We start from the raw sequence: 27,932 nt of genomic DNA on the forward strand, positions 1-27,932 counted from the left end.
GAGATGTATTACTAGATTCAAATGGAACCATTGTATTTTCTGATGCAATATCTGAGTCTTCAACTTTCTCTGACATATCTCCAATTATTTCTGGTGAATCACTTTGGATTGTAAATGAAACTAATGAAGCAGTTCAAGGCGGAAATATCACCATGATATCCTCAATAAAAGACGTATCTAAATCTGCTAACAGTTCACTCATGATCGAACAATTGGACTCTAAAGATGTCGGTTCACTTACTGGGACTACACCAGTTGTCTTCGAATCGATTAATAATAATATATCGTCAACTTCAATGACAGCTGAAACGAATTTCAAACAGGTATCCTCAAATCTCAAACAAGAAGACCAAATTCCATCCGACGTAATCAACTCTGATGTAGACTTTAATAGCAAAATTGACACAATGAATGATTTTTCTTCCTTTGATTCTAATGTAGTCTCAGTAAATTCCGTTTCAACGGGAACTATTACTAAGAAGACTGATAATTCTATGGCTGCTGTAGTTGTTGATCTTGTGCCATCATCGATTTTGGAAAAAGAAAAAAATACCGTCCCTCCAGAATTTTCTTTTCCTATGGTGGAATCTACAACCTCCAATGACAGCAGTCCTTTGTTCTTTCCTGAACCACTTTCTTCTGATATTCTTTCTTTCGACAGAACTTCAGCAGTGTCCTCTAATTCGCATGATGTGTCTTCAAATACTCTTTTAAATGGTTCAACTGTGGTTACGGACTTATTGGTGGATTCTTCTGTTTCAAGCATGCCAAACGTTTCGTCAATAGACGAATTAGTTGCTACAAATACAATGTCAGATTCATCTATTTCAGCCATCCAAGGAGACGTCAATGCTGATTCAACGATGGCAGTGGACAGTTCAGGTATTACTAGAGGCACGAAAATATCAGAAATAACTGTATTTCCAGGTACTCTAAATAACTCTTTTTCGTCAACTTCTAGCGTTTCAGCAGTAGAAACACCATTGGATATATTTCCAGGTGAATTGGTTGTTGATTCAACAAGCAGCAACACATCAATTGAGCTAGTTTCTACAAACTCTTCTGTAATCACAAGAATTTCAGAGGCTTCAATGTTAAGCTCATCAGTAAACATGTCAATGGACACTGCTGGTAATTCTAATGGCGATGCCTTCAATACTGACGCATCTGTAAGTTTTTTCCCGGATAATGCTGGTAATTCTAATGGCGATGCATTCAATACTGACGCATCTGTAACTTTTTTCCCGGATAATGCCTTTGATTCACAAGGCACGTTCGGTTCAACTAGTTCATCTATTGCAGAAGACATCAGTACAACTACACCAGTCACTGAAAGTTCTACTACTTCTTCAAGTAGTGCCATTACTGACGATACATCATTCACACAAGAAGGTTCCGGTAGTGATCTATCTGTTTTGTCTGTGAACCCCCCTGTAACAGATGAATTACAGTTTGGAGCTATTGACAACTTGTCGATACAGAAGTTTCCTACAACTGAAAATCAAGTTGTAACAGTTGTGACTGTTGAAACCCCAGTGAAATCTTCATTTTCTGAATCAAATAGTTTGAATGTTGAGTCTCTAAGAGGGGAAACAGTTCCAGCAGAGACCAGAATAACAAATATGAAATTTTCAGATACAACAGATCTCGACCCAGTGACATTTGATCCAACATTTCCATCATTCCCAGAAATTGGAACAGACTTGACATCATTTGCTGAAAGTAGAACAGTCAATCAAATTATACCAAATGATTCATCGATGTCTGCTGTAGTAACCAGTGATGTTTCATCAACTACATCATCAGTAAATGGTAAATAAAAATGCATCCTTAGCGGATTGGTGAAAGATTAACGTTAATAATAATGTGAAATATTCGTGGGAGGTGGAGGTAATAATCACATGACAAAACATTAACCTCTCCTTTATTTCTATTTTGAACAATAATTTGCATTTTGTTTATGAACTCTTTCACTTATTAATATGTTTAACTTTGTATTAATTGTTTTTTTGTATTTATAATTATTCTTACTAATAAAAATGCTGGAAGTTGTGTTTGTTTTAAATTACCACTAATTTAACTAACGTTAAGAAATCTAAAGACATTTTATTTGAATGTTTCCTATACGTTTGAATATCAAAACATATTATTTAGGATTAACTTCTCTTCCTTTTCAGCATGAATAATTGGTATTGGTGAAAGACTAACACCGATATTTAATTCTAAACGTAACAGATCTAACATAAATCGTACTGCATTTACATTGTATTAATCATATTCTCTGTCATTTAATTGAGAGGTCCGATCGTATCTTTCCTTCGCAGTAATTTCATGTTTCCGAATCCATAATGAAATGACACTTTAATGAAAGTTCATTTCAAGGTTTCTTAATCGTTTGATTAACAGTGTAGTTCTTGTGTATGAATACGATTGAAAATAAAACCGAAGAAAATTATATGTTTATGAAATTATGTTAATGCCTATAGGTAGAATAACATCTATTAAATTGAGAAAGGAAATAGGGAATATGTCAAAGAGGCAGCAACATGACAACTCTTAGGAGTTAATCATGTTTAACTTTAATCCAAATATACATTGATTTTCTATCTAATACATATGTATGTTTTATATACTCGATACATTAAAAGTAATAGTTTTAGTCTGTTTATTTACTTTATAAGAATCCATAATGATTTTCGCATTTTTGGTGAATATTTAAGAACATGTATGAGCATCTATAAGACAAAAACTCGAAAACAAAACAAACAAATCTCATATTTATTTTAAATAATGAAGCTACAAAGGTATTCTAATCCATTATACACTAGGTAACTGAATAATAAGGGGTTGGAACTGAGAAAAATAAGAGAAATGCAATCAAACACAAATGTTTGGCCATAATGAAGGTAGTGTATCTGTACCAGTGAAATCAAGAAACCACAATACAGAAAGATCAAGCACCTCAAACTCCGTATAAACCAGGAATTGATTCTTGAGCGGTTTAGATATCTGTTGTTCTAATATTGACAACCTCGTTAAAAAAATTATAAAATGTATAGTGTTAAATTTTTATAGATCAGTGTTTTCTTTCATTTTCAATTCATCTCATTCATTGTGCGTATTATTATCAATCAAAATTTGAAACATTATTGCAGCAGGAGATTCAAATATTGGTGTATCCAATTCAGATGCCATATTTCCAAACGTTGGTACGGTATACTGAGTCATAAAATGCTTGTAGATTCTAGTTTTAGTATTAGCTGTGTTGATTACATTGCAATTCGTATATAAACTTCCTTATACTCTGTTTACTGTTGTTGGCGTTTCTATCGTTAAGTCCTTAAATAGAAGCTACAAATAATATATTAATGTCCCATTCTGTTATATGTTTTACATGTATCAGTTGATATCAATGGTTATTCAAGATTTACAAGACATAGATAAGACCTGTCTAGCATCTTTTGATAGATATATTAAAAAATATATTAACAAAAATACCGATCCACAAGGTAAATTGAAAAAGGGAAGTAATTAAAAACCAACAAAACTGTCATATTCCTGACTTGGTACAGGCATTTCAAAATGATGGGTTCAATCTGTATAAGGAAGTATTTATACGTATGAAATGTATGCACATAGGATAGATTCATTTTGTGTTGGTTGTTCCATTTTGAAAAGCGGTAATTGTTACCATTTGGTGTTTTAATAGATAGCAAAATCATAATTTTAACATATGTAATATGTATAGTTATTTTTTTTTATAATAGTACGAAGTTCCAAAATATATCAATTCGTAGCCCCTTTTACTGGTAAATGTTAAATATCTTGTGCATAAAAAATACAGAAACATACAAAATAGAGCAAAATTTATTTCTTTTTGATTCAATTTCTTTCGTGTTCAACAAACAAAAGATATTAAGAAAAAACGATTGATATAATTTCTGTACGCAAATTGTACATAGATGATAAAATGATATTAGAAAATGAATGATATTAACTGTCTATTGTTACATGTGTTTTACTCATATAGAGTAGTGCCATTATAATCTGTGTTTCATTTCATATATATTATTTTAGGAAATAATTATCATGTGTATATATGATTGTAAAATACAGCAAACTGTTTTCTTCTCCTTTACTTTAATTGTAACTAAAATGCACCAGCTGAAAGGTTTGAGGTGGTATCTAACACTACAGGGAGATAACTCTGCAAAATCAGCTAAACGTTTTGATTACGTTGTGTTGTTAAGGGAGTATTAAGCTTCTCAATGATCAAAATAAGTGTTCGTCAAACTGCTATATAACCAGTGTAATTTTTCTGATAAAACGGTTGGTTAAAATGTTTAGAAATTTTTATATTTTTTTCAAAGGGTCAAAGTTGATACTTTTTTCAAAATTTTAAGAAAATTAAACGAGCCAAATTTATTTTAGTTAAAGTGTTGGGTACCACCTTAATATGTTTATTGTACATACTGTTTTACTTATTAGTGTGTTAATTTTATAATAAATATGTTTAGAGACATTTTCGTGACAATGAATAGATGTGCCATTCATAAATGAATTATTGCAAACTAAACATTTAAATTTTCTTTCATTAATAATATTTTAATATGACTTGATGTGATTTAAGGAGAGGAACCCGGATTAACAGCTGGTGAAATACCCCCTCCACCCCCAGTATTCCCCGCTAAAGATATAAACAACATTCCAGCATCTGCCGATGCCGAGCTGTTTCCACCGTTTGACCTTGGAAGAGGTTCGACAGGCTCGCCTTTTTCTGAAAACATCCCACCCGTTCCCGCAGGTGAAATGATGGGATCCCCACAAGATTTCGGGAGAGTGAAATCTGCATCAACATTAGAAGTTTCAATGATTGAACCTAATTCAAGAACCGGAATTAAACCAGGTAGGTTACATCGCCATAAAATCAAAATCTATACTCTGTTTTCATTAATTAAAAAAGACGGTAAATAGTAGAATAATTGACTCATATTAATATAATACCGCAGTTATAACTTATCAATTTGATTTTTGCCTTAATTTGAAAAGGGAAGATACAACAAATGATCAAAAATTCAAGGCAAAAAATTTAGAAAGAATAATGCATATTTCAAATACACAATGAATATGAGTTATACCGTCAGTTATCATTTGGATTATGATTCGCCCATTTTTATGTTGTGTCATGTGTACTATTTGTGTGTGTTTGTCTTTTTCATTTAGCCATAGCGTTGTCAATTTATTTTCGATTTATGAGTTTGACTGTCCCTCTGGTATCTTTTAAAGCGGATACAATATATTTCGCAAAAAAAAACAAAAAAAAACTGATTTATCTTTTTTTTCTGTTTCAGCTGCTTCCTCGTTTCCAGGTAAACTCTTTAAAATATAATTGCATATAAGATTCTCGAAAATGTTTAGATATAGATTATGTCATTATCTGAATTAATGCCTTAATTAAGATTTCTGTACCATCTCGATACCATTGAATTCGTCTGCCAACAACTTTTTACATGTTATAAGTATTTAAATGAAAAAAACAATATATATGTTTGTGAAACCAGTAGATTGAATTGTGTTCGCTTCACGCTCATTGTCAAACATCTCAAACACATAAAAGGCGACGTGAACAAGAAGCTTTCAATAAAGTATGCATACAGAAGTGATTTATTCAATTATGTATATATGTACAGTCCCGAGGGTATCACCAGCCCAGTAGCCAGTCTTCCGGTACTGGCATGAAAATACGGATTTTTTGTTTCATTAAAATTTGCTGTTACCAAATGTTAGAAATTATTATAAATTAAGGAATGTATTTCCCTCATGCAAAAGCTCTGATTCCTTTCACGGATTTGGCTATACTTTTTGGAACTTTTGGATTATAGCTCTTCATCCTTTATATAAGCTTTCGATTTCACATATTTTGGCCACGAGCATCACTGAAGAGACATGTATTGTCGAAATGCGCATCTGGTGCAGAAAAATGGTACCGTTGATGTTATTACTACCACTGGGTCGATGCCTCTGCTGTTGGACTGTTAGTCCTCGAGGGTATCACCAGCCCAGTAGCCAGTCTTCCGGTACTGGCATGAAAATACGGATTTTTTTTTCATTAAAAATTGCTGTTACCAAATGTTAGAAATTATTATAAATTAAGGAATGTATCTCCCTCATGCAAAAGCTCTATTCCTTTCACGGATTTGGCTATACTTTTTGGAACTTTTGGATTATAGCTCTTCATCTTTTATATAAGCTTTCGATTTCACATATTTTGGCCACGAGCATCGCTGAAGAGACATGTATTGTCGAAATGCGCATCTGGTGCAAAAAAAGGGTACCGTTGTTGTTATTATGCTGCTTTTTCGTGACCAAGGCAGATTGACTAGCTCATAGCATTGAAGTAGCTTTGAATCAAACTACAGAGTTACATTCTAAGTACACCAAGCTGCTTTTGTATCGACTTCTCTTTTTCTTTTAAACGTGTAGCATTTGTTTACATCTTCTGTACTTGCAAAACGCGCATGTGTCTCATATGAAATACCGCAGGCATGGGTAACCGTATTTGTTGTTTTGAATTTAGAAGATGATTATGATTGGACGCTGTAAATACTAGAACACACATATTTTCCGTAAAGAATATGATTGTTATTCAAAAACCGCTATATGAAAGTAGTTATCACAGGTACCTGGATTATAATTAAATACACCAAACTCGCGTTTCGTCTACATAAGACTCATCAGTGACTCTCAGATCAAAATATTTATAAAGCCAAACAAGTACAAAGTTTAAAGAGCATTGAGGACCCAAAATTCCAAAAAGTTGTGCCAAATACGGGTACGGTAATCTATGCCTGGGATAAGAAAATCCTTTTGAAATTGTCTATAAAATAAAATATACTTGATATTGTAATTGTAGGTGTTAACTCAGCTGATGTTACACCACCAAAAACAGGTAAATATTTCTAAATATGAAAGTATTTCATAACATATTTAGCTTAACACATCCTGTACACCATTATATTTCCAAAATGAGAGCATTGTAATTAATATGTACTTTTAACAGTCATTTCTATCCTTTAACATCTCCATATCAATATTTTTCATGCAAACATATAATCAAACCAACTACTCATCTGATAACTGCAGGGTTTATGATAGCTTTGTGTTGCATTGATACTTTGTACGGCGTAAGATATCTTAAATAACTTAAAATTTGTAATGGAATAAGTATGTGTTTCCTGATGGGAGAACGTACAGTATCGTGAATAGTAGTTTGGAAATTTGAATAAACGAAGGAGTTTCATTCCTGTTCATGCCAGAAATGTGATGATTTAGATTCTTGTCTTTTCGGCTCGGAGCAGAAAAATGACTAGAATCTGTCGTAGAATGCGTCGCAATTCTTTTCAAATCGTATCAAAAGTAGTTTCGTCGCGAAAAAGATGCCAGAATTACATAGCAATCGTGTTTCAGTTTCCTTTGAAATGAACATGCTTATACTTTCTTTTTATATATATATTAATTTTAAAATGAATGTAACATACACTTTCACATATTTGCATGTAATTTGAAATGGTAGTTAAGTTTCGAATTGAAATGTTACTACTAGAATGCAATAAAAAATTTACTATTTCAGCACATTTAAAGAACATGATATTTTTCTAAAGGAATACAAGTTTTTATAATGTTCAGATTTTTCGACAATATTACAAATAAATCGAAAATTTCGCTTTTTTTTCTCTCAGGTTTTTAAACGACAAAACCTCATTATAATTAATATTCTGTACCAACTCCTCTTAATCCGACACTGTTAATATATGTTAAAATATATTATTGCTTGCTTGCCTTTGCTTTAATTTCTAACATTGTTATCACAACCTTCCTTTGTAATCTGTAGAATATATAACTTTATTTTTAAACGCATGAGATGTATAAAAAAACTTTTATAACATATATATATATTGTAATAATCTGTTCTCACAAGGTCAGAATATGCCATAAGGCGCACTCCTGGTTTAATTGGTTAATGTATCCGTTTCACTAATTGTTGTCTTGCATTGCTTCTGCACACTATTGCTTTACAGGAATATATCAGCGCGGGAATGGACTTGTCATGGCAGTCCTTGATCTTACTAATGCTGACAAAAATAATCTTGGTGAAATGATGCAAATTCTCCAAAATCTTATTGATGAGCGAAATAGTAAGTCAGTCTTCAATATTTAACAACGATGTAGAAAAACTGAGATTTTTTACCTTATAAATAATCAGTTTTCGTGGCGTTATTTCGCTTTTAAACTAGTCCATCCTGCACTAAACCAATTATTTAGAAATTTCAGCAGATGTATGCATGTTTAAGTTTATTCCAGAGTCTATCATAAGTTTGAGGGTTTTGGTAATCCACCACATAATAATGTGAAATATAATTTAATATGATACTACTAATAATAACTAATAGTTATAACCATTTCCCTTCTGATTTGTTTTAGATCGATAAAATTGAAGCCCCAAAAATACCAATTTCTATTGATAATTAAATTGAAATATTTCTCGTCAAATAATTTATTCCATAAATTCTATCAACTTTTTTTAAATTTTGAATCACTCAAATCTGATCAATATGTAAGGTGGCATATATTTTTACATTATATTTTAAATGTATGTATACTAGTATTTGATGCACATATTCAGCTTCTTTTATTTGTGTTTGTTCATGAGGGTGGAATGAATTGACGTCAATCGATAAAATTATAGAAGCACCCTTAGTGCATCATTTTAGTTGCAATCTTTATGCATGTGTGATACAAGAAAAATATTTCGGTTTTTAAAACAGCATGTTTTGAGAACAGTGACAACGAAAAGCCAATGTGGAAAAAGTATTGTTCGTGACATTGAAATCTCAAGGAAACAGTTATAATTTGATGTGAAAGTGCAAATCATGGTCCTTTTTATTTCTAACCACTTGGTCGATGCCACAGCTGGTGGAGTTTTTATTCCCCGAGGGTATCACCAGCCCAGTAGTCAACACTTCTCTGTTTACATGAATTATCATTGAAATGGTCATGTTTATAAATTAACTGTTAACAAAACTTGGAAGTGTTGAAATACTAAGGCTTTTCTACATTACAGGAATACATTACCTTAGCTGTATTTGGCAAAACTTTTAGCATTTTTTGGTCCTCAATGCTCTTTAACTTCGTACTTTATTCAATTGTTTAAAGCTGTAATCAATGAAGATATCCCCTCAAATTCCTGTGCATGGAAAATTTGAATGTTTTTCTTAAAATCCAGAGAAAATAATTCATGCATTCAAAAGAATGTGTTAGTTAGAAAAAAAAATACCCCTTACAGATTATGCGTCAATATTTTGATATAAACCAGCGTATGTATTCTTAACAACCACACTCAGGTCTACTGATGATGGTCTTCATGTTTTAATTCGAAGACAATATAAAGAAACTTACAACAAATTCAAACAATACGACACACATTTGGCCACTTATAACTTGAAAACAAATAAAACTTTATCCAATCTCAAGGAATACTATTTTAATGAACTTTTATCAAGAACATTAAAAAATACGAAACATAAATTATTTTTATTAGATCAAATGAAATATTTTTTTCTTTTTCAGCAAATAGGTATTTCCATAAACTATAAAAATTAATTCATCTTGTTTTTTGTGCCAAAAAATATTGAGTGATTTTATAAGGAGTGCTAAAATATTACTGAAAATGTGTATTTAGACAGACAACGTGAATATGTGGTCTCGTAAAACTGCAACAAGTATCTATCAATATTCATGCATATTTTATCAGGAGTACATTTCCTTTTTCTTTACTCTATGATGTTTATTTTTAAATTAATGATTTATAATTGTTGAGCACTACTGAAAATCAACTTGTCTTGTTCTTTCATACATATAAAACTCATACTATATGTATAAAATTTTATTTTGAAATACTTTAGTATTTGAAAAAAAAATATGTTTTCTTTTTAATTTCCATTGTTGTATTAAATGTTAATACAAATATAAATTCCAAATGATAAGCTATGTCCATCTACGTAAAAATTCATTCTATAAAATGTTGACTATATCCTTGCTTACTCGTCAGTACATTGTATAAATACTGCGTGTCATTTAGATACTTATAAAGCAATTCAAAAATGCAACTTCAATTTGTTTAAACGGGAATATTTATACTGTTAAGCACAAATATATATGCCTTCCTTGAAAAGACACTTTGTTATGTACAAACCTCGGTAAGAATTAATAACAAATTTTCTTATATACATACTAAACATAATTCAGAGTAAAAAATGTATCAATACGATTAATCTTTGTGTAATTTGGAAACAAAACAAGTTAACAAAAAAATACAGAACGATTTGTATGTTTGTAAAGAGAATTCACTTTTATACTTGTAATATCGAAAATGTGTATCCTCTACCAGCTACGATATACCCTTTAGTTTATCACATGATAAACTTTTCAGGTACTAATACTTATTTTTAGTACCACTTATTTTTTTATGTAGAACTTAGTATTGAAAACAACTGATTTACTTCATATGTGACTTTTTTTAGCTTTTAAGTAACGCCTTTTTTAAAAAAAAAAGAAACTTCAATAACGGAGCTAGATTGTAATGTAAAAGACTAAATAGTTTTAGTGCTTGATTATTCAAGTTATATAATACCTAAACTGATCTTCCAATAGGAAACATGGTAGCTCCAGTAATGACCGAACCTACAGAAGCACCAACATTTTCCGAATTCCCTAGTGCAAATTTCGAGTCCAGCTTTCCTGGATCTGGTACATCCAGCTTTGGTGGAGCAAGTTCCTCCAGTTTCCCTGGAGCAGGTACAGACGTAGCATCAAGTTTCCCCGGAATGGGGAATGCTGTAGAATCTCAAAAATCGAGTGTCTCAATTTCTGGATCAGAAGTGCCGTTTGTTGCATCCGGTTTTCCTGGAAGCGAGACTAGGTCTGAAGTAAACAGTTTTCCAGGATCAGATTTTATATCTGCACCATCTGCTAATCAAGCAACTGAAACTCCATCTGGAATGGCTAGCTTTCCAGGATCTGGATCTAACATGTCAGGTTTCCCAGGAATGCGAACTGAAAAAACTTCAACATTTTCTCCATCCAAAGGGGTAGCACCACCAGGAACAGTATCCGGGATAGAGGGTTTCGAAAGAACAGAATCAGATTTGTCATCCAGTATTGGTGGGGTGCCAAGTAAGTCGTAAAGGTATGCTTGCTTTTATTACTAGCTTAGCTTATGCAAATACACTATATACATGTATGATCTTTCAAACACTTTTTTTGGCATACAATGAAAATGGCAGAGCGGAAAGTTCGCTCTCAAAATACTGCAAACATATATATTTAATTTTATAAACGATTTAAAATTCAGAACTTTTCCGGTATTCATTTTCACAATAAAAAAATGTATATCTAAAATGATTCTAATCTTTGCTGAACTGACCGTGATTATATCATTGATTGTATGCTTGGTAAACTATGAGGAATTGACCGTGGTGTACCATTAGTATTTTTGTTGGTATTAAGTGTAAAAATAGCCACAGAACATTCTTAAAAAAAAATTGTTCAATTGATTATAATTTGCAAGAGGGTTTAAAATGTAATTTAGATAACGTCTCTTTTGCAATGGACATGAACTGCTATGGTGTCTTAATTCATGACAAAAACATCCCTAACCACATTAGAAAAAAGGAAAGGAACAACACTTTATTGTGATTTTTCATCTTAATAGTAAAAGTCTGACTCTCAACGTGGAGTGAGAGCTCATACTTAACTTCAAAATCAAAAAAAGAGTCTATCATTGGTTTTAGTGAATTGGATTCATTAGAAAGTTAATATAGATATGAAAATCCGAGTGAAGGAAGCATTTAGTCTCCAACCACAAGTTCTTAATGTATAACTTTTGGTAATCAGAAATATAAGTCTGATTTATGATTAAATCACTGGCTCAATTTCTGTGTTGAAATGACGTAAAGAAATTATCTTTTTTTTTCTTGATGCTTTATAAAGAGCAAGAAATATTACAAAAAAGTTCATGACGATATCTACCTTGGTATGTATTTGAATAACAATCAGAGTTGGATTTTTAAATATACAACCTGTAGTAGACAAGGTTACAATAGAAGAAGATATTTGTGTTTGTGTCATGCTGTGTCCGGTTTGTTTGTTTGTTTGTTTTTTTGCCTAATTAGTTTTGATGGTTTATTGGTATCCACCTCGTTTTCACTTCTCCCAAAAACATAATTCCTTAGTATGTTGTAAACCAAAGAAAAACAGTCGACAGGAAGAATCATCACTACACCCAAACGTGTTATTTACAATACATTTCATAACCAACCAAAGGTATTTTTAAACACTGCAAGAAAAAAAATATGTTACTGTTAATGCTTTTTTTAAAAGAATGAGATTGCTTGCATATCAGGTAAAAAAGAAGGGTTTTATTACATATATACACTACGCATATCAAAGCAAACAGGTAAATGAAAACATATTTTGGTCACTTCATCCGATCTGTTTACTCCTGTACCTGTCAGTGTATTTCAGTGAAGCTTTTGGAAAACTTTCGCTGACTGACGGTAATAGATTAATTTCTTAAATCATTCTTTGAGATTTTAATGTTTCTGTTGCATATCTTGGGCTTTTCATGTATTTTCATATTGGGCAAGTGCCTTGTATCAACATTTAGATAATATCTTTGAAATTTGAAATGAAATGCATTGATGCAAACAAATTGAATGCTTTAATGCAGATGCTTTCCTTTCCTGCTGCTTAATTGTATCCATTCATACTCCCAATTTAAAATAACTGTTGAATATAAGAATTAATACCTTAAATTTGAAAACCTTGCTTGAAGAAGGGCTTTTTGACATGCGGATGATAATTAATGCGTTTTCTATAATGGATATTATTAAAGATTAATTTACTCTCTTTTCATTTGAAAGTTTTTTCTATTTGTTTGCTTCTATCGTTTAGTTTAATTACTTCTTCTATTCAGTTACAATAACAAATCAATATGATATTTTGGATACTGACAAATTTTAAAATATGAATTGATCAGTAATCAAATCATCTTCGCTAGCTAAGTCCCCTTTTCTCCACCTTTGACAGATTATGATAGAATTTCAAATTCACGAGGTAATGCTATTGATTTGTCGCAATTGAAGGTGGCTGCATCTAATCAAAAATACCTTTCAAGATTATCACGTGTAAATGTAGAAAATGTAAATAAACAATTGCTGTTTCTAACCAACTGACGTTCCTGATATGTTTCTAGCGAAAAATGTTAAAATGTCAACGTCTATTTTCGAATTCTGCTTCAAGAAATTTTGTGAACACTAGACACAGTCATTTTTACACCTCGACACTTAGGAGAGTCCAAGTGCTGCCATTGGTCAGGAATGGTGAAGTCGGAATGGGCATGATTTCATCTATCGGTAGATGGTGTAGCACTGAAATCACAAATACTGGCTTAATTTACCAAGGGTTGATAGGAGGGGACTGGATCGTAACCAATGGCTAGCACAGATGTTATCAGACATACTAATTCTCGTTTGATTGTGACATTTTTACAATGTTTCATTTTTACAATGTTTCGTTTTTACAATGTTTCATGTTAACATTTCAGTTGAACTATGGCAACGATAGGTCTTTGAACTATTAGGTAAGTAGCGTAACTATACTTGGAATAATATCAAAAACTCACAAACGTTATTGTGGCCGACTCATAAACAAGTCTCCATTATACAAAGTAAAAAAATGTATGCACATGAAGTATGTATCTGACAATTGATATAAAACTCAAGTGATAGCGATCTCTGTCATAAATTGGAAAACATACATTTCCACCATACTACTCTACTTTTAATACTGTTAACGCACAGTGCAGTACAAATTTAGCCAACGAACTGTACAAATACAAAAAAAATATAAAAAAACAATAAAAGATACAAAAATCAAACTGTGTAAGAATCAAGTACCTGTTTACCAAATATGCTTTACATCGGGTTTTTTTTAAAGCAAATTAGATGAAACTGTAAATAAAACATGGAAGATCAAAATCTAAATCTGCGTTTTAGATCATTTGTTTGGACTAAACCGCGTAAAAGGCGTTCGTGTAATATAACTAATGTACAATGATTATCAACAACTGTTTTATAATAATTATATATGCTTGCTCTTATAAAAGACTAACGTCAACAAGTCTTTGAAGGCAAGCGGGTTAAGTTTAAAAGTATCAACCTCCCTTTCGATTGCTTAGTATGTTTCTTTGAATTGCTTAGTCAATTGTGGTGTATGTCTTAGTTATTAGTAAATTTGTGGTTTACCTAGCTGTAAAAAGCATTTTTAACCTACCATTTTCATCGAAAAAAATGCCTGTACCAAGTTAGGAATATGGCATTTGTTCTCCCCTTGTTCCGTTGATTTGGTATGGTTTTATTTTGTCACTTTTTATAGACTTCACATTTTGAATTTGCGTTGGAGTGCGGTATTTTTTTTTATTAGAATCAAGCGTATTTTAAAACATGCAATGATATACGGATTAATACATTTTTTACATGATATCTAATTTTATTGTAGTTAGAGAAGATGCAAGGGATGTCGACTACTATACTTACAGAAATCTGTCTCCTTTTTCTATCAACAGAACTAATGTTTGTTGGTGAAAGACATTAAAATATATATGAAATACATATAAAAAAGCTACAAAAATATATATCTCAATAAATAAGTTACACAGTGATCGATAGTTTGTTTACAAAAGAACCAATGTACATTTCAATAAGATGTTAAAAGTTAAAAACTATAATTAGTATAATTAATATAATTATTTTTTTGTGTATATTCATGTGTTGCAATTGTAGACTGGTCGTACATATTTCAGCGTCACCAGTAAATGCATAGTGGTAATGTGCTTATTTTTTATTAACTATAAGGTTTATGTGCATCCTTACGTAAATTGTCGGCTGGATTCGTTAAAATATGTAGAAAGTTTTGTTATTTATTTCGCATACCTTTTCTGAAGAGTTTAAGCGTGATATATGTCACACTGTTGGTTACATTGTTAATCGTTAATGTATATTTGTAAAATAAAATATTTTTATGAAAACACGGCTGATTTATGTCAAAATGTGTTAGAGTTACTGACAAAAATGAACGTTATAAAACAATTACTAAATGTGGAGTAGGATCTGCTTACCCTTCCGGATCACCTGAGATAACCCCTAATTTTCAGTGGGATTCGCTTTGCTTAGTCTAGTTTTCTATGTCGTACAGCCCGTAACAGAGAAGTGATCGAATTGATGTTTCTTTACCGTCAAAATTAGCTACGTTATCGACAAACTTAATTGAGTAGTGACCGAACTATTGGTACTTTAACGTTAAAAAGATTGACAGTGCTGACAAACTTTCATGTGTCGATAATCAAGTTTAATACCGATAACATTGAAAATAATTCTAATAATATGAAACAAAATATGTCCATGCACCATTTCGATTGGGCGAAAAGTAGCCATTTCTTCAAAGTCAGAACAGAAAAAAAAAGATTTATGGAAGGACGTCTTGATAGTATTATTTCCTTTACAATTTTACCCAAAACTAAAAGAAATATACTGGTAAACAATTAAAAAGGTGTTTGATAGGAATGAAGTCCTTTATTTTTTCGGACTACAATGTGTACCGTATGTGTGATGGATTTGAATTCAATCAATAACTTTGAAATGTTTTCTCATATGTTTTCACAAAAGGGAGGACTGGTATTTGTACTTCGGTTAGAATGTGTCTTCGTCCGATTCACATGCCAAACTTTTTTCTAGTACAGTTTAAACGGGAAAATTTTGTTGAGAATTTTTTTTAATATGACAAAATAACGAGCAAAACTATTTCTTGCAATGGTACACACAGAGAATAATTTTTTTACTTCACGCGCAGTTGAGTATAAGTGTCCTCGTAGTGAACGCACCCGACTACGCGTGCAGTAAAAAGTGTACTCTAACGTCGGATACCGGGCAGTTTCTTTGTTATATCTGTACTTTATCAAATACATGTACATGTTAATATTTACTTAATATTAAATAGGTAAAAATCATTGCTGAAAGCGTGTTCATGGTTTCTTGTGTATGATTATATAATTTTTCACATGCCTGAACTCATTGACGATAATGTAAGGTGCTCTATTAGAAAAAAATGGATTTCTAGTTCGGGTTTGAAAAAGAAATTTCGCCTTTTCCTGAGCCTGTTTTGTACATTTAGTTTAACAGATATGATTCAATGAAAATTTTCACATGGAACCTTCGGTAAATAGGAAAATGAAAAGATATGGGGTAATTTACAGAGCGACCACACTCCATCCATGAGAAAAGCGGAGGGAATTTAAAAATCTAGAGGTCTCCACAAGGCTTTCAACAAGGGTGGAATCTCACTCCTTCTGAAAAGCTCTAAATCGCCCCAACGTGTACATACGTTTGGTCATCAAGAGATTCTGGTTTCTCTTTTTGTGTGTCAAAAACATTCAACTCGGATTTGAATTTAATTTACTGAAACATTTCCGTACATTAAATCTTAGGACGGTCAGAACATTTTAAGGACGCAACAGATCGAAGTACAATTTTAAGTAGTACATAGATGTGCAATAATTTTGCTTCCTGTACATGTTCATGAAGTTCTAAATTTTGAATGTTGATTTCTTTAAAAAACACCATTTTTTTACAATAAAAAATCTCAAAATGTCCGTTAACAATGAAAAAGGTTGACCATGAAAAATCACATATCTACGAAAAGCAGTCGTTTAATTGATTATAAGAAAGTTTCAGTATATCATGTCAAATTTCTTTAATTTGAGAGTTTTCCTTTAGTTACAAATGTAGCTCCATGTCTGATGGTGAAATAAAAATGAATGTCTCAGAAAGTGATGAATTAGTTTCCATAAATGACAGATGAATCGGGCCAAGCTTAGTAACTTACAGTAAACAGACTACTGTAACACTGACGCACTCGTCGAACTGTTTAAAAGATTGGTGTTTATGACCAAAAATTTATATACAACTTCATTTATTAATTAATCTGAACTTCATAGCCACGGTGGGTATGGTTGTCCTGCGAGAGAACGTTCTGTGCTGGTGATTCGGTCCTGACGGGTGCTGGTGATCAATGAAAAAATGTAAACAAAGACGAAAATGATGATTTTTGACGTTTTCACTCATAAAAAATGGAAGAAAACAGTTGAGATTTTTCAATTTTGTTTCTTATGGGTTCATATGTAAACCAATAAAAAGTTGACCCTTCAAACTGTTTCAGTAAGCGTAACACAAAAATGCTCATTTTCAGAAAATCTCGGACTGAAAAAAGAAAACAAAAAATGCTCATAGAGTCCGCTTTCTATACCGCAATCCACACGACAAAACTATTTTGTGAAAAAAACATTGCAATTTATTAAAATTTAGCATTTTCTCAATTTATTCATGTCCTGATACTGTGCTGGTGGGTCCTGTCATTGTGCTGGTGGGTCCTGATACGGTGCTGCATTTTCTACTAATAGATAAACCATGTTCTCATATACAAAAATCCCAATCGTGTCGATTAAAAAAGTCTCAAAACTTAAGTTCACATTTTAATGTTTGATGAAGCAGAACTTTAAAAGTGTGCAGTGAATCTTGTGCTCACAACATTTATTGTCATAATTAATATGTTTACATAAGACTTATAAAGGAATTAAGAAGGTACCAAGAAATATTTTACAGTTCAATTTAATGATCATGAATGGAAGGAAATGGTACGGAAGTTTACATAGGACAAAAAGAAATTGATAGTATTTTTTGGCGAAAGACTTAAACGCTTGCATTATATAGTACAGCTCTTCTATAAAAGCATGCAAAAAAAACTTTGATTGACTTGCTTGCTATGTTTGCTTGGATGTTTTCAAAAAATAGGTAGGCGGAGTTTCAATACATACTGGGATTTGATTGTACAAATACAAACTGACAGGAATTGAAGTTAACGTTTATTGTCCAAACAAATTCTAGTATATAGTAAACAGACTACTTACCTGTCGTTTACAAACATCCAAACAATCATAGCAAGCAATTTAATCAATGGTTTGCTTTGCATATATTTATAGAAGAGCTGTAAATTCTAAAAAAAAATTCTTGTTGTCGTAGATGGTTAAATCCTCAACAAAATCTCAATAACTTTGTTGGAACGAATAAAGGTTTTAAATCAAATTTTCGTGGACTTTTTAGATTCCACCCTAGCTGACGAGGCATGTTAGCTGTTCGTATGCTGTTGCACCTGACGCACGGAAACATTTCCATCTTCTTTTCTGAAATATTTTACCCAGCTCATACTTGACAGGATCGTTATCCTAGTAAAAGGTGTAACCAATGAATTGAACACAAGTTAAAAATTCCACAATACTATATAATTCATTTTATGTGTCAATTTGTTCGAAAAAAGTCGAAAAGAAGAGAGTTTTTTTAATGTCATGATTATCTGTCGCTTTCTAGATCTATGCTTAGCATTTATTTCAGATGACATGGACTCCTCACCCTGGTGACTCTGCTGCCTTTCATAACTTTATCCGTATACATATATTAATAGATATACACAAGAGTGCAACTGGTAATTTTGTATTTAAAATGATTCGTTGTAACTGTGAGGATCAAAATCTTAAATTGCTTATAAATGTTGCTGGACCCAGTTTCGTTATCTGATCTGAATTTTCTGAAATGTGCAAGGTAGATAGACATTTTGATTTTTTTTACTCGGTAAGTTTTGCCCAAATTGCTTGAACTTTTGCAATATTAAAGCCGATTTCAATGAGTGTGTAGACAGAGGGAATATCTTTGGTTATCTTGCTTGCTGATTAGAAAAGTCATTGTTAGGTTATGTAAACTACCCTACTTTAAGAGTAGACTAGTCCGACAAATGACACATCTTTCTGTCTCTGTCTGTAGGACCAGGCTACTTCGAAAGGAAAATAGTGAAATTTTGTTTAGTGTTCTATCGAACTTTCGAAAACAAATACCTGATAACCGTTCAGACAAAAAAAAATATGTTGAAAAAATCTTACAGATACAACAAGTGATTCTTGATAGCTATAAGATACATTTTTCTTTTAAAATACAACTTTTAAATCTTACGGGAAACTATTCCAAGCTTAAAACTTTCACTGTAACCTCGCTCTAACTTATCCCCCCCCCCCCCCCCCCAAAAAAAAAACCCAAACAAACAAACCCACAATACTATTGTCATTCTAATAGTCAGCACTCAATTGTTCACAAACAAATGTGTTTTAAGCTGCTAAAGACATATGATTCAAACGCTCAGAACGTCCTTTGTTCTATATTTTTGCTCTCCATTTTTATGCAAAACCTTTTACATTTTTTTATGGGTTATTGTTGAAGGTCGTACGATGACGTATGGTTGTTAACACATACTTCCTTTGGTTTCTTATGGAAATTTGTCCATTGACAACGAACATACCACATCATCTACTTTATATAAGTATTGTATAAATTACAACGTATTTTGGTGATCTTGCAAAATGATCGTAATCCCGAAAATCGTAAACATATTTTCTTATCTTAAAAGGGGTCAAGAAGGGTTCCATTAACAGGCCAATAAATAAGATTACAGTTAATTTAAAAAAAATAAAAAAATAGGGGTATTTTTTCTCTCATAATAACAGTAAACAGATTCACAACAATGTCAATTTCAAGAAAGCAGACAACAGTTAATTAGTCAATAACAGTACAGCATCAAGGATCTTGAATGTATGCCACTTTTAACTCAAATATAAAGGAACAGAACCAGGACATAGGAGCACAGAACCAGGACCGTTTTTCTTATCACCAGCACAGCGTCAGGACAATACCGTTTAACGAACTTGCATGACTTTTGCAATATAATATTGTTGTAATATACTTTGCATGGTACTTATGACGCATCAGAGAAAAATTAAGCAACAAAACAGTCGTTTTATTGCCGTTCTGATACAATGTAAACAAACCCACCAGCACAGAATCAGGACCCACCAGCAACTTACAGGACCAAATCACCAGCACAGAACGTTCTCTCGCAGGACAACCATACCCACCGTGATAGCGCGTCGTCACAATAATGAAAGTTATAAAAAAAATCTATAACCAGCAGATCTATACTTCTATAAAGAAAGTATTCTTGTACAAAAGGGTATTTATTATAAAATGGTCCTAACTATAGAATAGATAGTTTACCACAGAAATCTTAAACGGAAGTTTCGACAATTTTAAACAGAAGAGATTTGAAAATAAATTTAACTTTAAATAAACACTGAAATAATTTTAATACCTCGAAGGTGTAAAGAATAAACCAACAATCTCAATCTTTAAAAGTTTCTTAATTGCACTAACCGACGAGATCATGTTTACAGTAGAAACAGTGGATGTGACTCCAATAAATTCATTATCATTGTAGTCATGAATATTTATCGCTTATATTAAATTGATAAAGATTTTATCGAGGTCGCACCAACTGTTTCTACAGCTAAGATCAGTTACATGTAACATGATCTCGTCGATTCGCACGACGAAGCCATTGTTTATGACAGAACACACATTCTAGATTATGTATTTTTGTTTCCGTCAGTTCGAAAGTATTTGATCATTTCAACTCCTTTGTATTTCATAAGGGGATGACCATTTGATATTCTGGGGGGGGGGGGGGCAGGAGGATTTTGAAAATAGATAACTCAGCCTTGATAATCACACAAAAAAAATAAATGATTTGTTCTGTGGTAGTTTGAAAATAAATTACCTGACTTGCAATGTATAGAAAATAAATAACTCAGCAGGTCTAATCGAAAGTATGAGATGGCACCAGATTCTTCATAAATTCATCTTTTTTCCCCCAAAAAATCGGGAAACACTTCCCAAATATTTTAATAACAAAAGTATAAATATTATTTAAATATACTTGAAATGCACAGGCACTTGTCTCAGAATTTTTTTTTCCTATATACCTTAATATAACACGTGTTATATTAAGGTATATAGGAAAAATATTTTCTGAGACAAGTGCCTGTGTTGAAATGTCTGAAAATTGGTTTCATTTAACTTGAGGTATGTTGTCTCAGGAAACCTTACCTCACCTTTATTTTAACAGGGCCGTAACTACATGTAGGAAATTTCAAAACCAAACGCTTGTCTCTATATCAAATTGTGTTCACGGCCTTGCAAGAAGAAAGTTCTGTTTTCCCTCAGACTTATAGCCCTGATTATTCGGGATCAATGTTTCTTATTTATTTGTCTTTTGTTCATTGATTGCCCTTCTGTATTTTGTTAGTGTTGCATTCCTTTTGTAATCTAGTAATTTTGTTATGAACTTGATCATGAGTTTAAAAAAAAAACAGCAGCCACAGGCCTAACTATGTGAATTCCATTTTTGCTTTACCATGCACATTGATCTTTTGATGTTGTCCCTAGAAACTTCAGTCTTGCACTGAATTTATACATTTTGCTTTGAGACCAAAATATTGTCAAAAAATTATTAAAACAAAACTTCATTTTCAGATTATGAAAGGGTCTTCGGAACACCCAGAAAGCATGATTTTGCATCATTTGTTCTATAGCTTCTTGGGCCTTCAGTGGCTCCAAAACCCTTCAAAAAAAATTTTGCCTCGCTCCGCTCGGCGTAGTATGTTTGCCAATACATTTAAAAGTTCCTACTTATAACTAAACTTCAATACTATGTATGTATGCAATACATGTATATGCAGTTGGGAATTTAAAAGATTCATTTCTGCAGAGGGGGATGCTTAATCTTATTAAATGGAACATAATGACTTGACTATACTATATGTATTATTTATAATAAACAAATCATTTAAAAAATTGTATGTTTTCGAATATCAAAAATATGGTTGTGAAAATGAATAATCAGTCCCTTGCTTTAATGAAAATGAAAAATCTTGCTTCAATAGTGCAGAAAATGAATAATCTGTCCTCTTAGTTTACAAAAATAAATAACCGATCAAAAACAAATCCTCCTGCCCCCCTCCCCCCCCCCCCCCCCCCCCAGAATATCAAATGGTCATCCCCTAATATGTGTCATGAACAAAGACATATGTTCGATTGAATAATGATTTCCTCGTAACAAATGATAGAAATTTCGGAGATCCCGTATTTGATCCTTTACCGTTAAAATGAAAATGCCAATGACAGAGGTTGATTATAAAAAATGTTTTACTGTGTATAAAAAAACATCGACTTAAACAATGAAAACTTACACGTTGGGCATGAAATATTTTGTCGATGAAGAAAATTAAATTATGTGACTTCTGAAATAAGTTTGTCGATAACGTAACTTATTCTGACGGTAAAGAAACGCGAATTCGATCACTACTCTGTTACGGGCTGTATCTTGTGTACTTTTACTTGTCTGTTTGTCTTTTTCTTTTTTAGTCGTGACGTTGTCAGTTTATTTTTCGTTCTATGAGCTTGAATGTCCCTCTGGTATCTTTCGCACTTCTTTTACATTATATAGATAAAAAGTAAAATCACAAAAATATTGAACTCAGAGGAAAACAAATCGGAAAGTCCCTGACATTCAAATGACAAAACACATCAAAAACGAATGGACAAGAACTGCCATATTCCTGACTTGGTATAGGCATTTTCAAATGTAGAAAATGGTGGATTAAACCATCAACAAGACGACATGGATCATATATCCTCACTTTCTACCGACACAACATTTTCTGTGTTAAACATACCAGATTTACGTGCATACAAACCTCCCCTTTTCTATCTAGACCATTTACTATCAAAAGTTACACGAAGAATAGACATCAATATAGTTAGAACTATTTTGAAGTAAAGATCAAACGCTGTCAAAATGGAAAGATAAACCGGATATACTAGTAAACAAATAATCAAAGAAACAGAACGTTAATTGTTGTTTATTATCTACACTGGAAATGGATAAGGAGGGAAAAGATACCAAGGTGACAATAAAAAATATCACAAGTCAAACAAAACAGACCGCAACATCAAATAAAAAGTAAAAACGACGGAAAGACAGACAACGTTATTAATAACAAAAATCTAAACCTAAAACTAAACATTGGTAATCACGAACCCAGTCAAAATCATTTGGAAAATTCAAGCATATAAAATATCATAATAGCGACGCGTTTGTACTAGAACATTAAAAATAAATTGCAATATGCTAAAATGTCTCTCTAAGAACTTATTTAACATATTTCCTAATGAAAGTCGAGCCTGGTTTGCTACATTGTAAAACGTCTAATAGAATAAAACATTCAAAGACCGAAACAGAACAACTAAACCCGTCTGATATCAACTTTTATCCTGAGCGGTTACTTTTTCTGATTTAGTGCATAGTTCATATTCACGAACAATTATTAATTGCCAGACAAAATGTATCATATATATAGTATATAGTACTGTATATTTTAGTAGTTGTTATTAAAATAAAAGCCAGGCAAACACTCGGACATTGGTGGTTTAATATATGCTGAATTGAACTCAGAGGATTATATTACTAAATACATTGGTCCTAACTTTTGGGCTACCAGGGTTTCCTGGTAATATTCCGGAATGGCACTTTTTAGTCTAATATGACGTGCTTCTTTCGCTTTATGAATAAACCCATGCTCTAAATCCAATATTTATTTTAACATATGTGTATATTGACTATTGCATAATAATGAATTTTATCAAACTGGCATGCATTTAATATATTTCATTAACTTAAAACACTTCCAAGCTTTTATATGATGCACATGTTTTATTATGACTGTAAAGTGTTGCATTCCGAAATTGACATATTTGACCTGGATACGACAACCGTTCATGCTGGCTGTTCAAAAACTCCTCCCTCTGAAAAATCACAGTGCCAACTGTTTGCTTCTTTACAAACAAAAAGGGAGGTTCGTGGAAGAGTCTACACAATCGCTTTACCTTAATACACATCGGACATAGAAATTACGTTAATTGTCCTAATCAGAATCGAAATAATTGATGCAAGCTATACTTTATTGTAGTTTTAACATGGGTAGGCATTACATTCGTGTTATGTTAGCCCTCACTATCGCTCGGGCAAATATAATCACGAATATAATGCCTACCCATGTTAAAACTACAATTAAAGTATAGCTTGCATCAATTATTTCTTTATCTTTTTTAATATCATTTAGATAGCAAAACACAGTTAAGAAAATATGTAAAAATTTACTCTCCTGAATTTTATTATCCCATTTTTCTTGTTTTCTTACAAATTAAGCTTATTGTTTGAGTCATATGTATGCATTTGCTTGTGATCAATTATATCTTCCATAGATTTGATATAGAGTAGCTGAAATGGTAAAATATCATTTCTTTTTGCTGTATCCATGGCAACAATCTGCAATTATTTACTATAAAATAATGCAACTAGAGGCTCTCAAGAGCCTGTTTCGCTCACCTTGGTCTATGTGCATATTAAACAATGGACACAGATAAATTCATGACAAAATTGTGTTTTGGTGATCATGATGTGTTTGTAGATCTCACTTTACTGGACATTCTTCTTGCTACAATTATCTCTATCTATAATGAACTTGACCCAGTAATTGCAGTGGAAAATATATTCTAAAAATTTACAAAAATTTATGAAAATTGTTAAAAAATGACTATAAAGGGCAATAACTCCCTTTTTAACGGGGTAAACTGACAATTTTGGTCATGATGACTTATTTGTAGATCTTACTTTGCTGAACATTATTGCTGTTTACAGTTTATCTCATCTATTATAATATTCAAGATAATAACCAAAAACTGCAAAATTTCCTTAAAATTACTAATTCTGGGGCAGCAACCCAACAACAGGTTGTCTGTTTTGTCTGAAAATTTCAGGGCAGATAGATCTTGACATGATAAACAATTTATTCCCGTTAGATTTGCTCTAAATGATTTGGTTTCAGAGATATAAGCCAACATCTACATTTCGCGCCTATGTACTATTTTTAGCCATGGCGACCATCTTGGTTGGTTGGCAGGGTCACGCCACATATTTTTAAAACTAGATCCCCAAATGATGATTGTGGTCAAGTTTGGTTAAATTTGGCCCTGTAGTTTCAGAGGAGAAGATTTTTTAAAAGAATACTAAAATTTTAGAAAAATGGTTAAAAATGGACTATAAAGGACAATAACTCCTTAATGGGTCAACAGACAATTTTGGTCATGTCGACTTATTTGTAGATCTTACTTTGCTGAACATTATTGCTGTTTACAGCTTATCTCTATCTATAATAATATTCAAGATAATAAGCAAAAACTTAAAAATTTCCTTAAAATTTCTAATTCAACCCAACAACGAACACTGGACACTTTTAATTTGCAAAAAATTTTCAATATCCCATGGGACAGGGCAAAATCCCATGGGATCGACCATTATCCCATGGGATTTTTTTGGGTCCCATGGGATAATTGTTGTCCCATGGGATATTTGTTGTCCCATAGGACAAAAAAAAATCCATGGGACTATAATTATCCCATGGGATTTTTAATATCCCATGAGACAAATTAAAATCCTATGGGATTCAAATTATAAATATATAGATATAAATATACAGTAATGTGTATGTTACAATGTATTCTATTTGGTAGTAAATTGTTATAAGATGAATCTTTTTAATTGAATATCTATTTTCTTTGGAAATGTTAATTCAACATAATGTTCTATAACTGTTCAAAACTAAACTTTTAAACAACAAAGTAGATAATGTAAGTATCAATATATGTTTATTTATGAATTATAGAATACTTTCTTGAAACACTATTATTTACCATTTGAAATCAATGAAAAACTCTAATATAAGGCTGAACATACTAGTACTGTAAATTCAGAAATTATTGCGTGCATTTATTTTTGGATTTTTGTCATTTAAGACTAAAATGAGATTTTAAGTTTTTACGATTTTGAGATCAGTTTAATTCATATAAAATATTTCTAAATGGGAGTTTAAATTATTGAGTTTACAACTGTGTTGCAATTTTTGCAAATATAAAACCTCACAATAATTCTTGAATTTACAGTAGCTATTTAAGTAAATCTATTTTTTTCACAAAATCCCTCCACACAAAACATTAATAGTTTCTTATCATCCAGCATTGTGTGATCTTATAGTCCACTTTTTGGCCATTCGGCACAGAACATTGACATTATTGAGGTTTCAATATCTTTTGGTGTTTAAAAGAACTTCAAATCATTGACTGAGTGATGAAAATAATAGCTGATCCAACTTTTGTCTTTGAATTTATTCTGGTCTTGTTTCTATGGTTTCTCCATTTATTCTAGGTGATGAATTTCAATCCTTCTGAAAAAGAACCAATAAAATCTGAAGTATTATATAAAATTTTTTGCATACATGTAGCAATAATATGATTTTTAATAAAAATAGCTATGTGGTATGGATTTTACTGATTGTTAAAGGTTGTCCAGTGTCATCAGTTGCTAACCTCTTACATCCTTTGGTCTCTGATGGAGAGTTGTCAAATTAGAATATACCACATCTTCCTATTCCAATACTACCGGTATATAACAAGCAATTAATTTATTCTTCTTTATAACATTTGGGTATTTTCCCAAGTTATATATATCATATATATACATAAAGATCCATGTTAAAACTTTAGGCAATTATAATAACATATTCCATTACTCACTAGAATTTTCAATATATTATACAAAATGCAGACAACAGAAACAATATATCTTTAAGCTTTTGAAGTTCTGACAGAGTTCAATTTGTGATTTATTTCAATGTAAAAATACCTTGAAATCTTCTGACATATTGGAAATTATAACATTGATACAAAAAAATATATTGTTTTATCCTTATTTTTTGTGTTGTTGGCTTGCTGTCTCATTTTACAGTTATACATACATCAATAATCTTCTTCTTTATTAAAAGTAAATATGGGATATTTTTTATTTTTATAATCTGAAAACATTATATTTCTATCGAATAACTTCTTACCAAGTTCACAAACACCAACGTGTTTGTCAGATACTAATTTTAAGACATGTATAAATGTTCCAGACCATATAAGTATTTGGACCGTACGTTTACGGTCCGAAACATATAAGTATACTCTTACAGTCCGACCATATGCATACAATCAGACCATTTGAGTATACCCGGTACTTGAACTGTCTAATACCAGAGCTCAACCAAACATGTATTTTTATTTCTACTGCAATTAAACTTTTTGTATTAATCTATTAAAGATTTCAGTTATGTTGATCTGTAATGTATATTTGTTTCTAATAAACTTGACCAACTTCTTAAAATTGGGCAGACTGTACGTGTAGTCTAAATACTCATATATTCTGGAACATAAACATGATTAACAAGCATTCGACAGGATGTCATGCTAAAATCCCTTAATATTAGTACTAAATTTTGAGTATATATATGTAAATCCATAGGCTACTTACTGAAATTCATGGCAAACACTCACCAAAAAATTAAAGAGGCTACAATTTAGAGGAAGGACTGGACAGATAAATGCACAAACACTATTAAAACAAAGCATAAAACTTACCAAAAACAAGATGTTTTACATTTATCCTTCAGAAGCAGGAAAATTGAAAAGTTTTTTTTTCTTTCTCTGCTGTCCATGGTATAAACTTTAAATTCATTCATGCAAAATATGAAAATCTGCAAAAGTAGGACCTTGAACCTCAGCTTATCCACATTTTGACTTTTGAGCTGCATATGTTTTTTTCTTTTCATTTTGCTGACAATCTACATGATCTAAACATCTAAAGATAGGGTGTCTTCAAAGTATGCCAACATTTAATAAAAATATATTCAACCTATGCCTATGCCTACAAACAAAATACAATAGGTGTTG

The 27,932-nt window shown here is 31.8% G+C and overlaps 1 protein-coding gene and 1 long non-coding RNA gene across 15 annotated transcripts in view; one reads left to right on the forward strand and one right to left on the reverse strand.

Annotated features, from left to right (window-relative positions):
• Window positions 1-15,145, forward strand: part of LOC143064634 (uncharacterized) — a 34,626-nt gene extending 19,481 nt beyond the window's left edge. For 5 of the 14 annotated variants that reach the window (XM_076237590.1, XM_076237594.1, XM_076237593.1 and 2 more), the window contains 9 exons: window positions 832-1,812; window positions 3,156-3,209; window positions 4,631-4,906; window positions 5,352-5,369; window positions 6,914-6,949; window positions 8,079-8,195; window positions 10,711-11,232; window positions 13,664-13,699; window positions 14,617-15,145. In XM_076237590.1, coding sequence (XP_076093705.1) covers window positions 832-1,812; window positions 3,156-3,209; window positions 4,631-4,906; window positions 5,352-5,369; window positions 6,914-6,949; window positions 8,079-8,195; window positions 10,711-11,232; window positions 13,664-13,683 — 2,024 coding nt within the window. In that variant the 3' untranslated portion in view covers window positions 13,684-13,699; window positions 14,617-15,145. Of the gene's footprint in view, window positions 1-831; window positions 1,813-3,155; window positions 3,210-4,630; window positions 4,907-5,351; window positions 5,370-6,913; window positions 6,950-8,078; window positions 8,196-10,710; window positions 11,246-13,663; window positions 13,700-14,616 lie in introns of all 14 variants that reach the window. The other 9 variants (XM_076237599.1, XM_076237600.1, XM_076237591.1 and 6 more) reach the window with 9 other exon arrangements.
• Window positions 15,146-25,795: 10,650 nt separating this feature from the next.
• LOC143062438 (uncharacterized) lies at window positions 25,796-27,912 on the reverse strand. The gene is made up of 2 exons (XR_012974751.1): window positions 27,621-27,912; window positions 25,796-26,389 (listed from the first exon to the last, which is right to left on the reverse strand). It is a non-coding gene; the product is annotated as an uncharacterized LOC143062438 (long non-coding RNA).
• Window positions 27,913-27,932: the final 20 nt, after the last annotated feature.

This window comes from Mytilus galloprovincialis, chromosome 2, assembly GCF_965363235.1.
Source record: "Mytilus galloprovincialis chromosome 2, xbMytGall1.hap1.1, whole genome shotgun sequence".
Classification (NCBI taxonomy): Eukaryota; Metazoa; Mollusca; class Bivalvia; order Mytilida; family Mytilidae; genus Mytilus; species Mytilus galloprovincialis.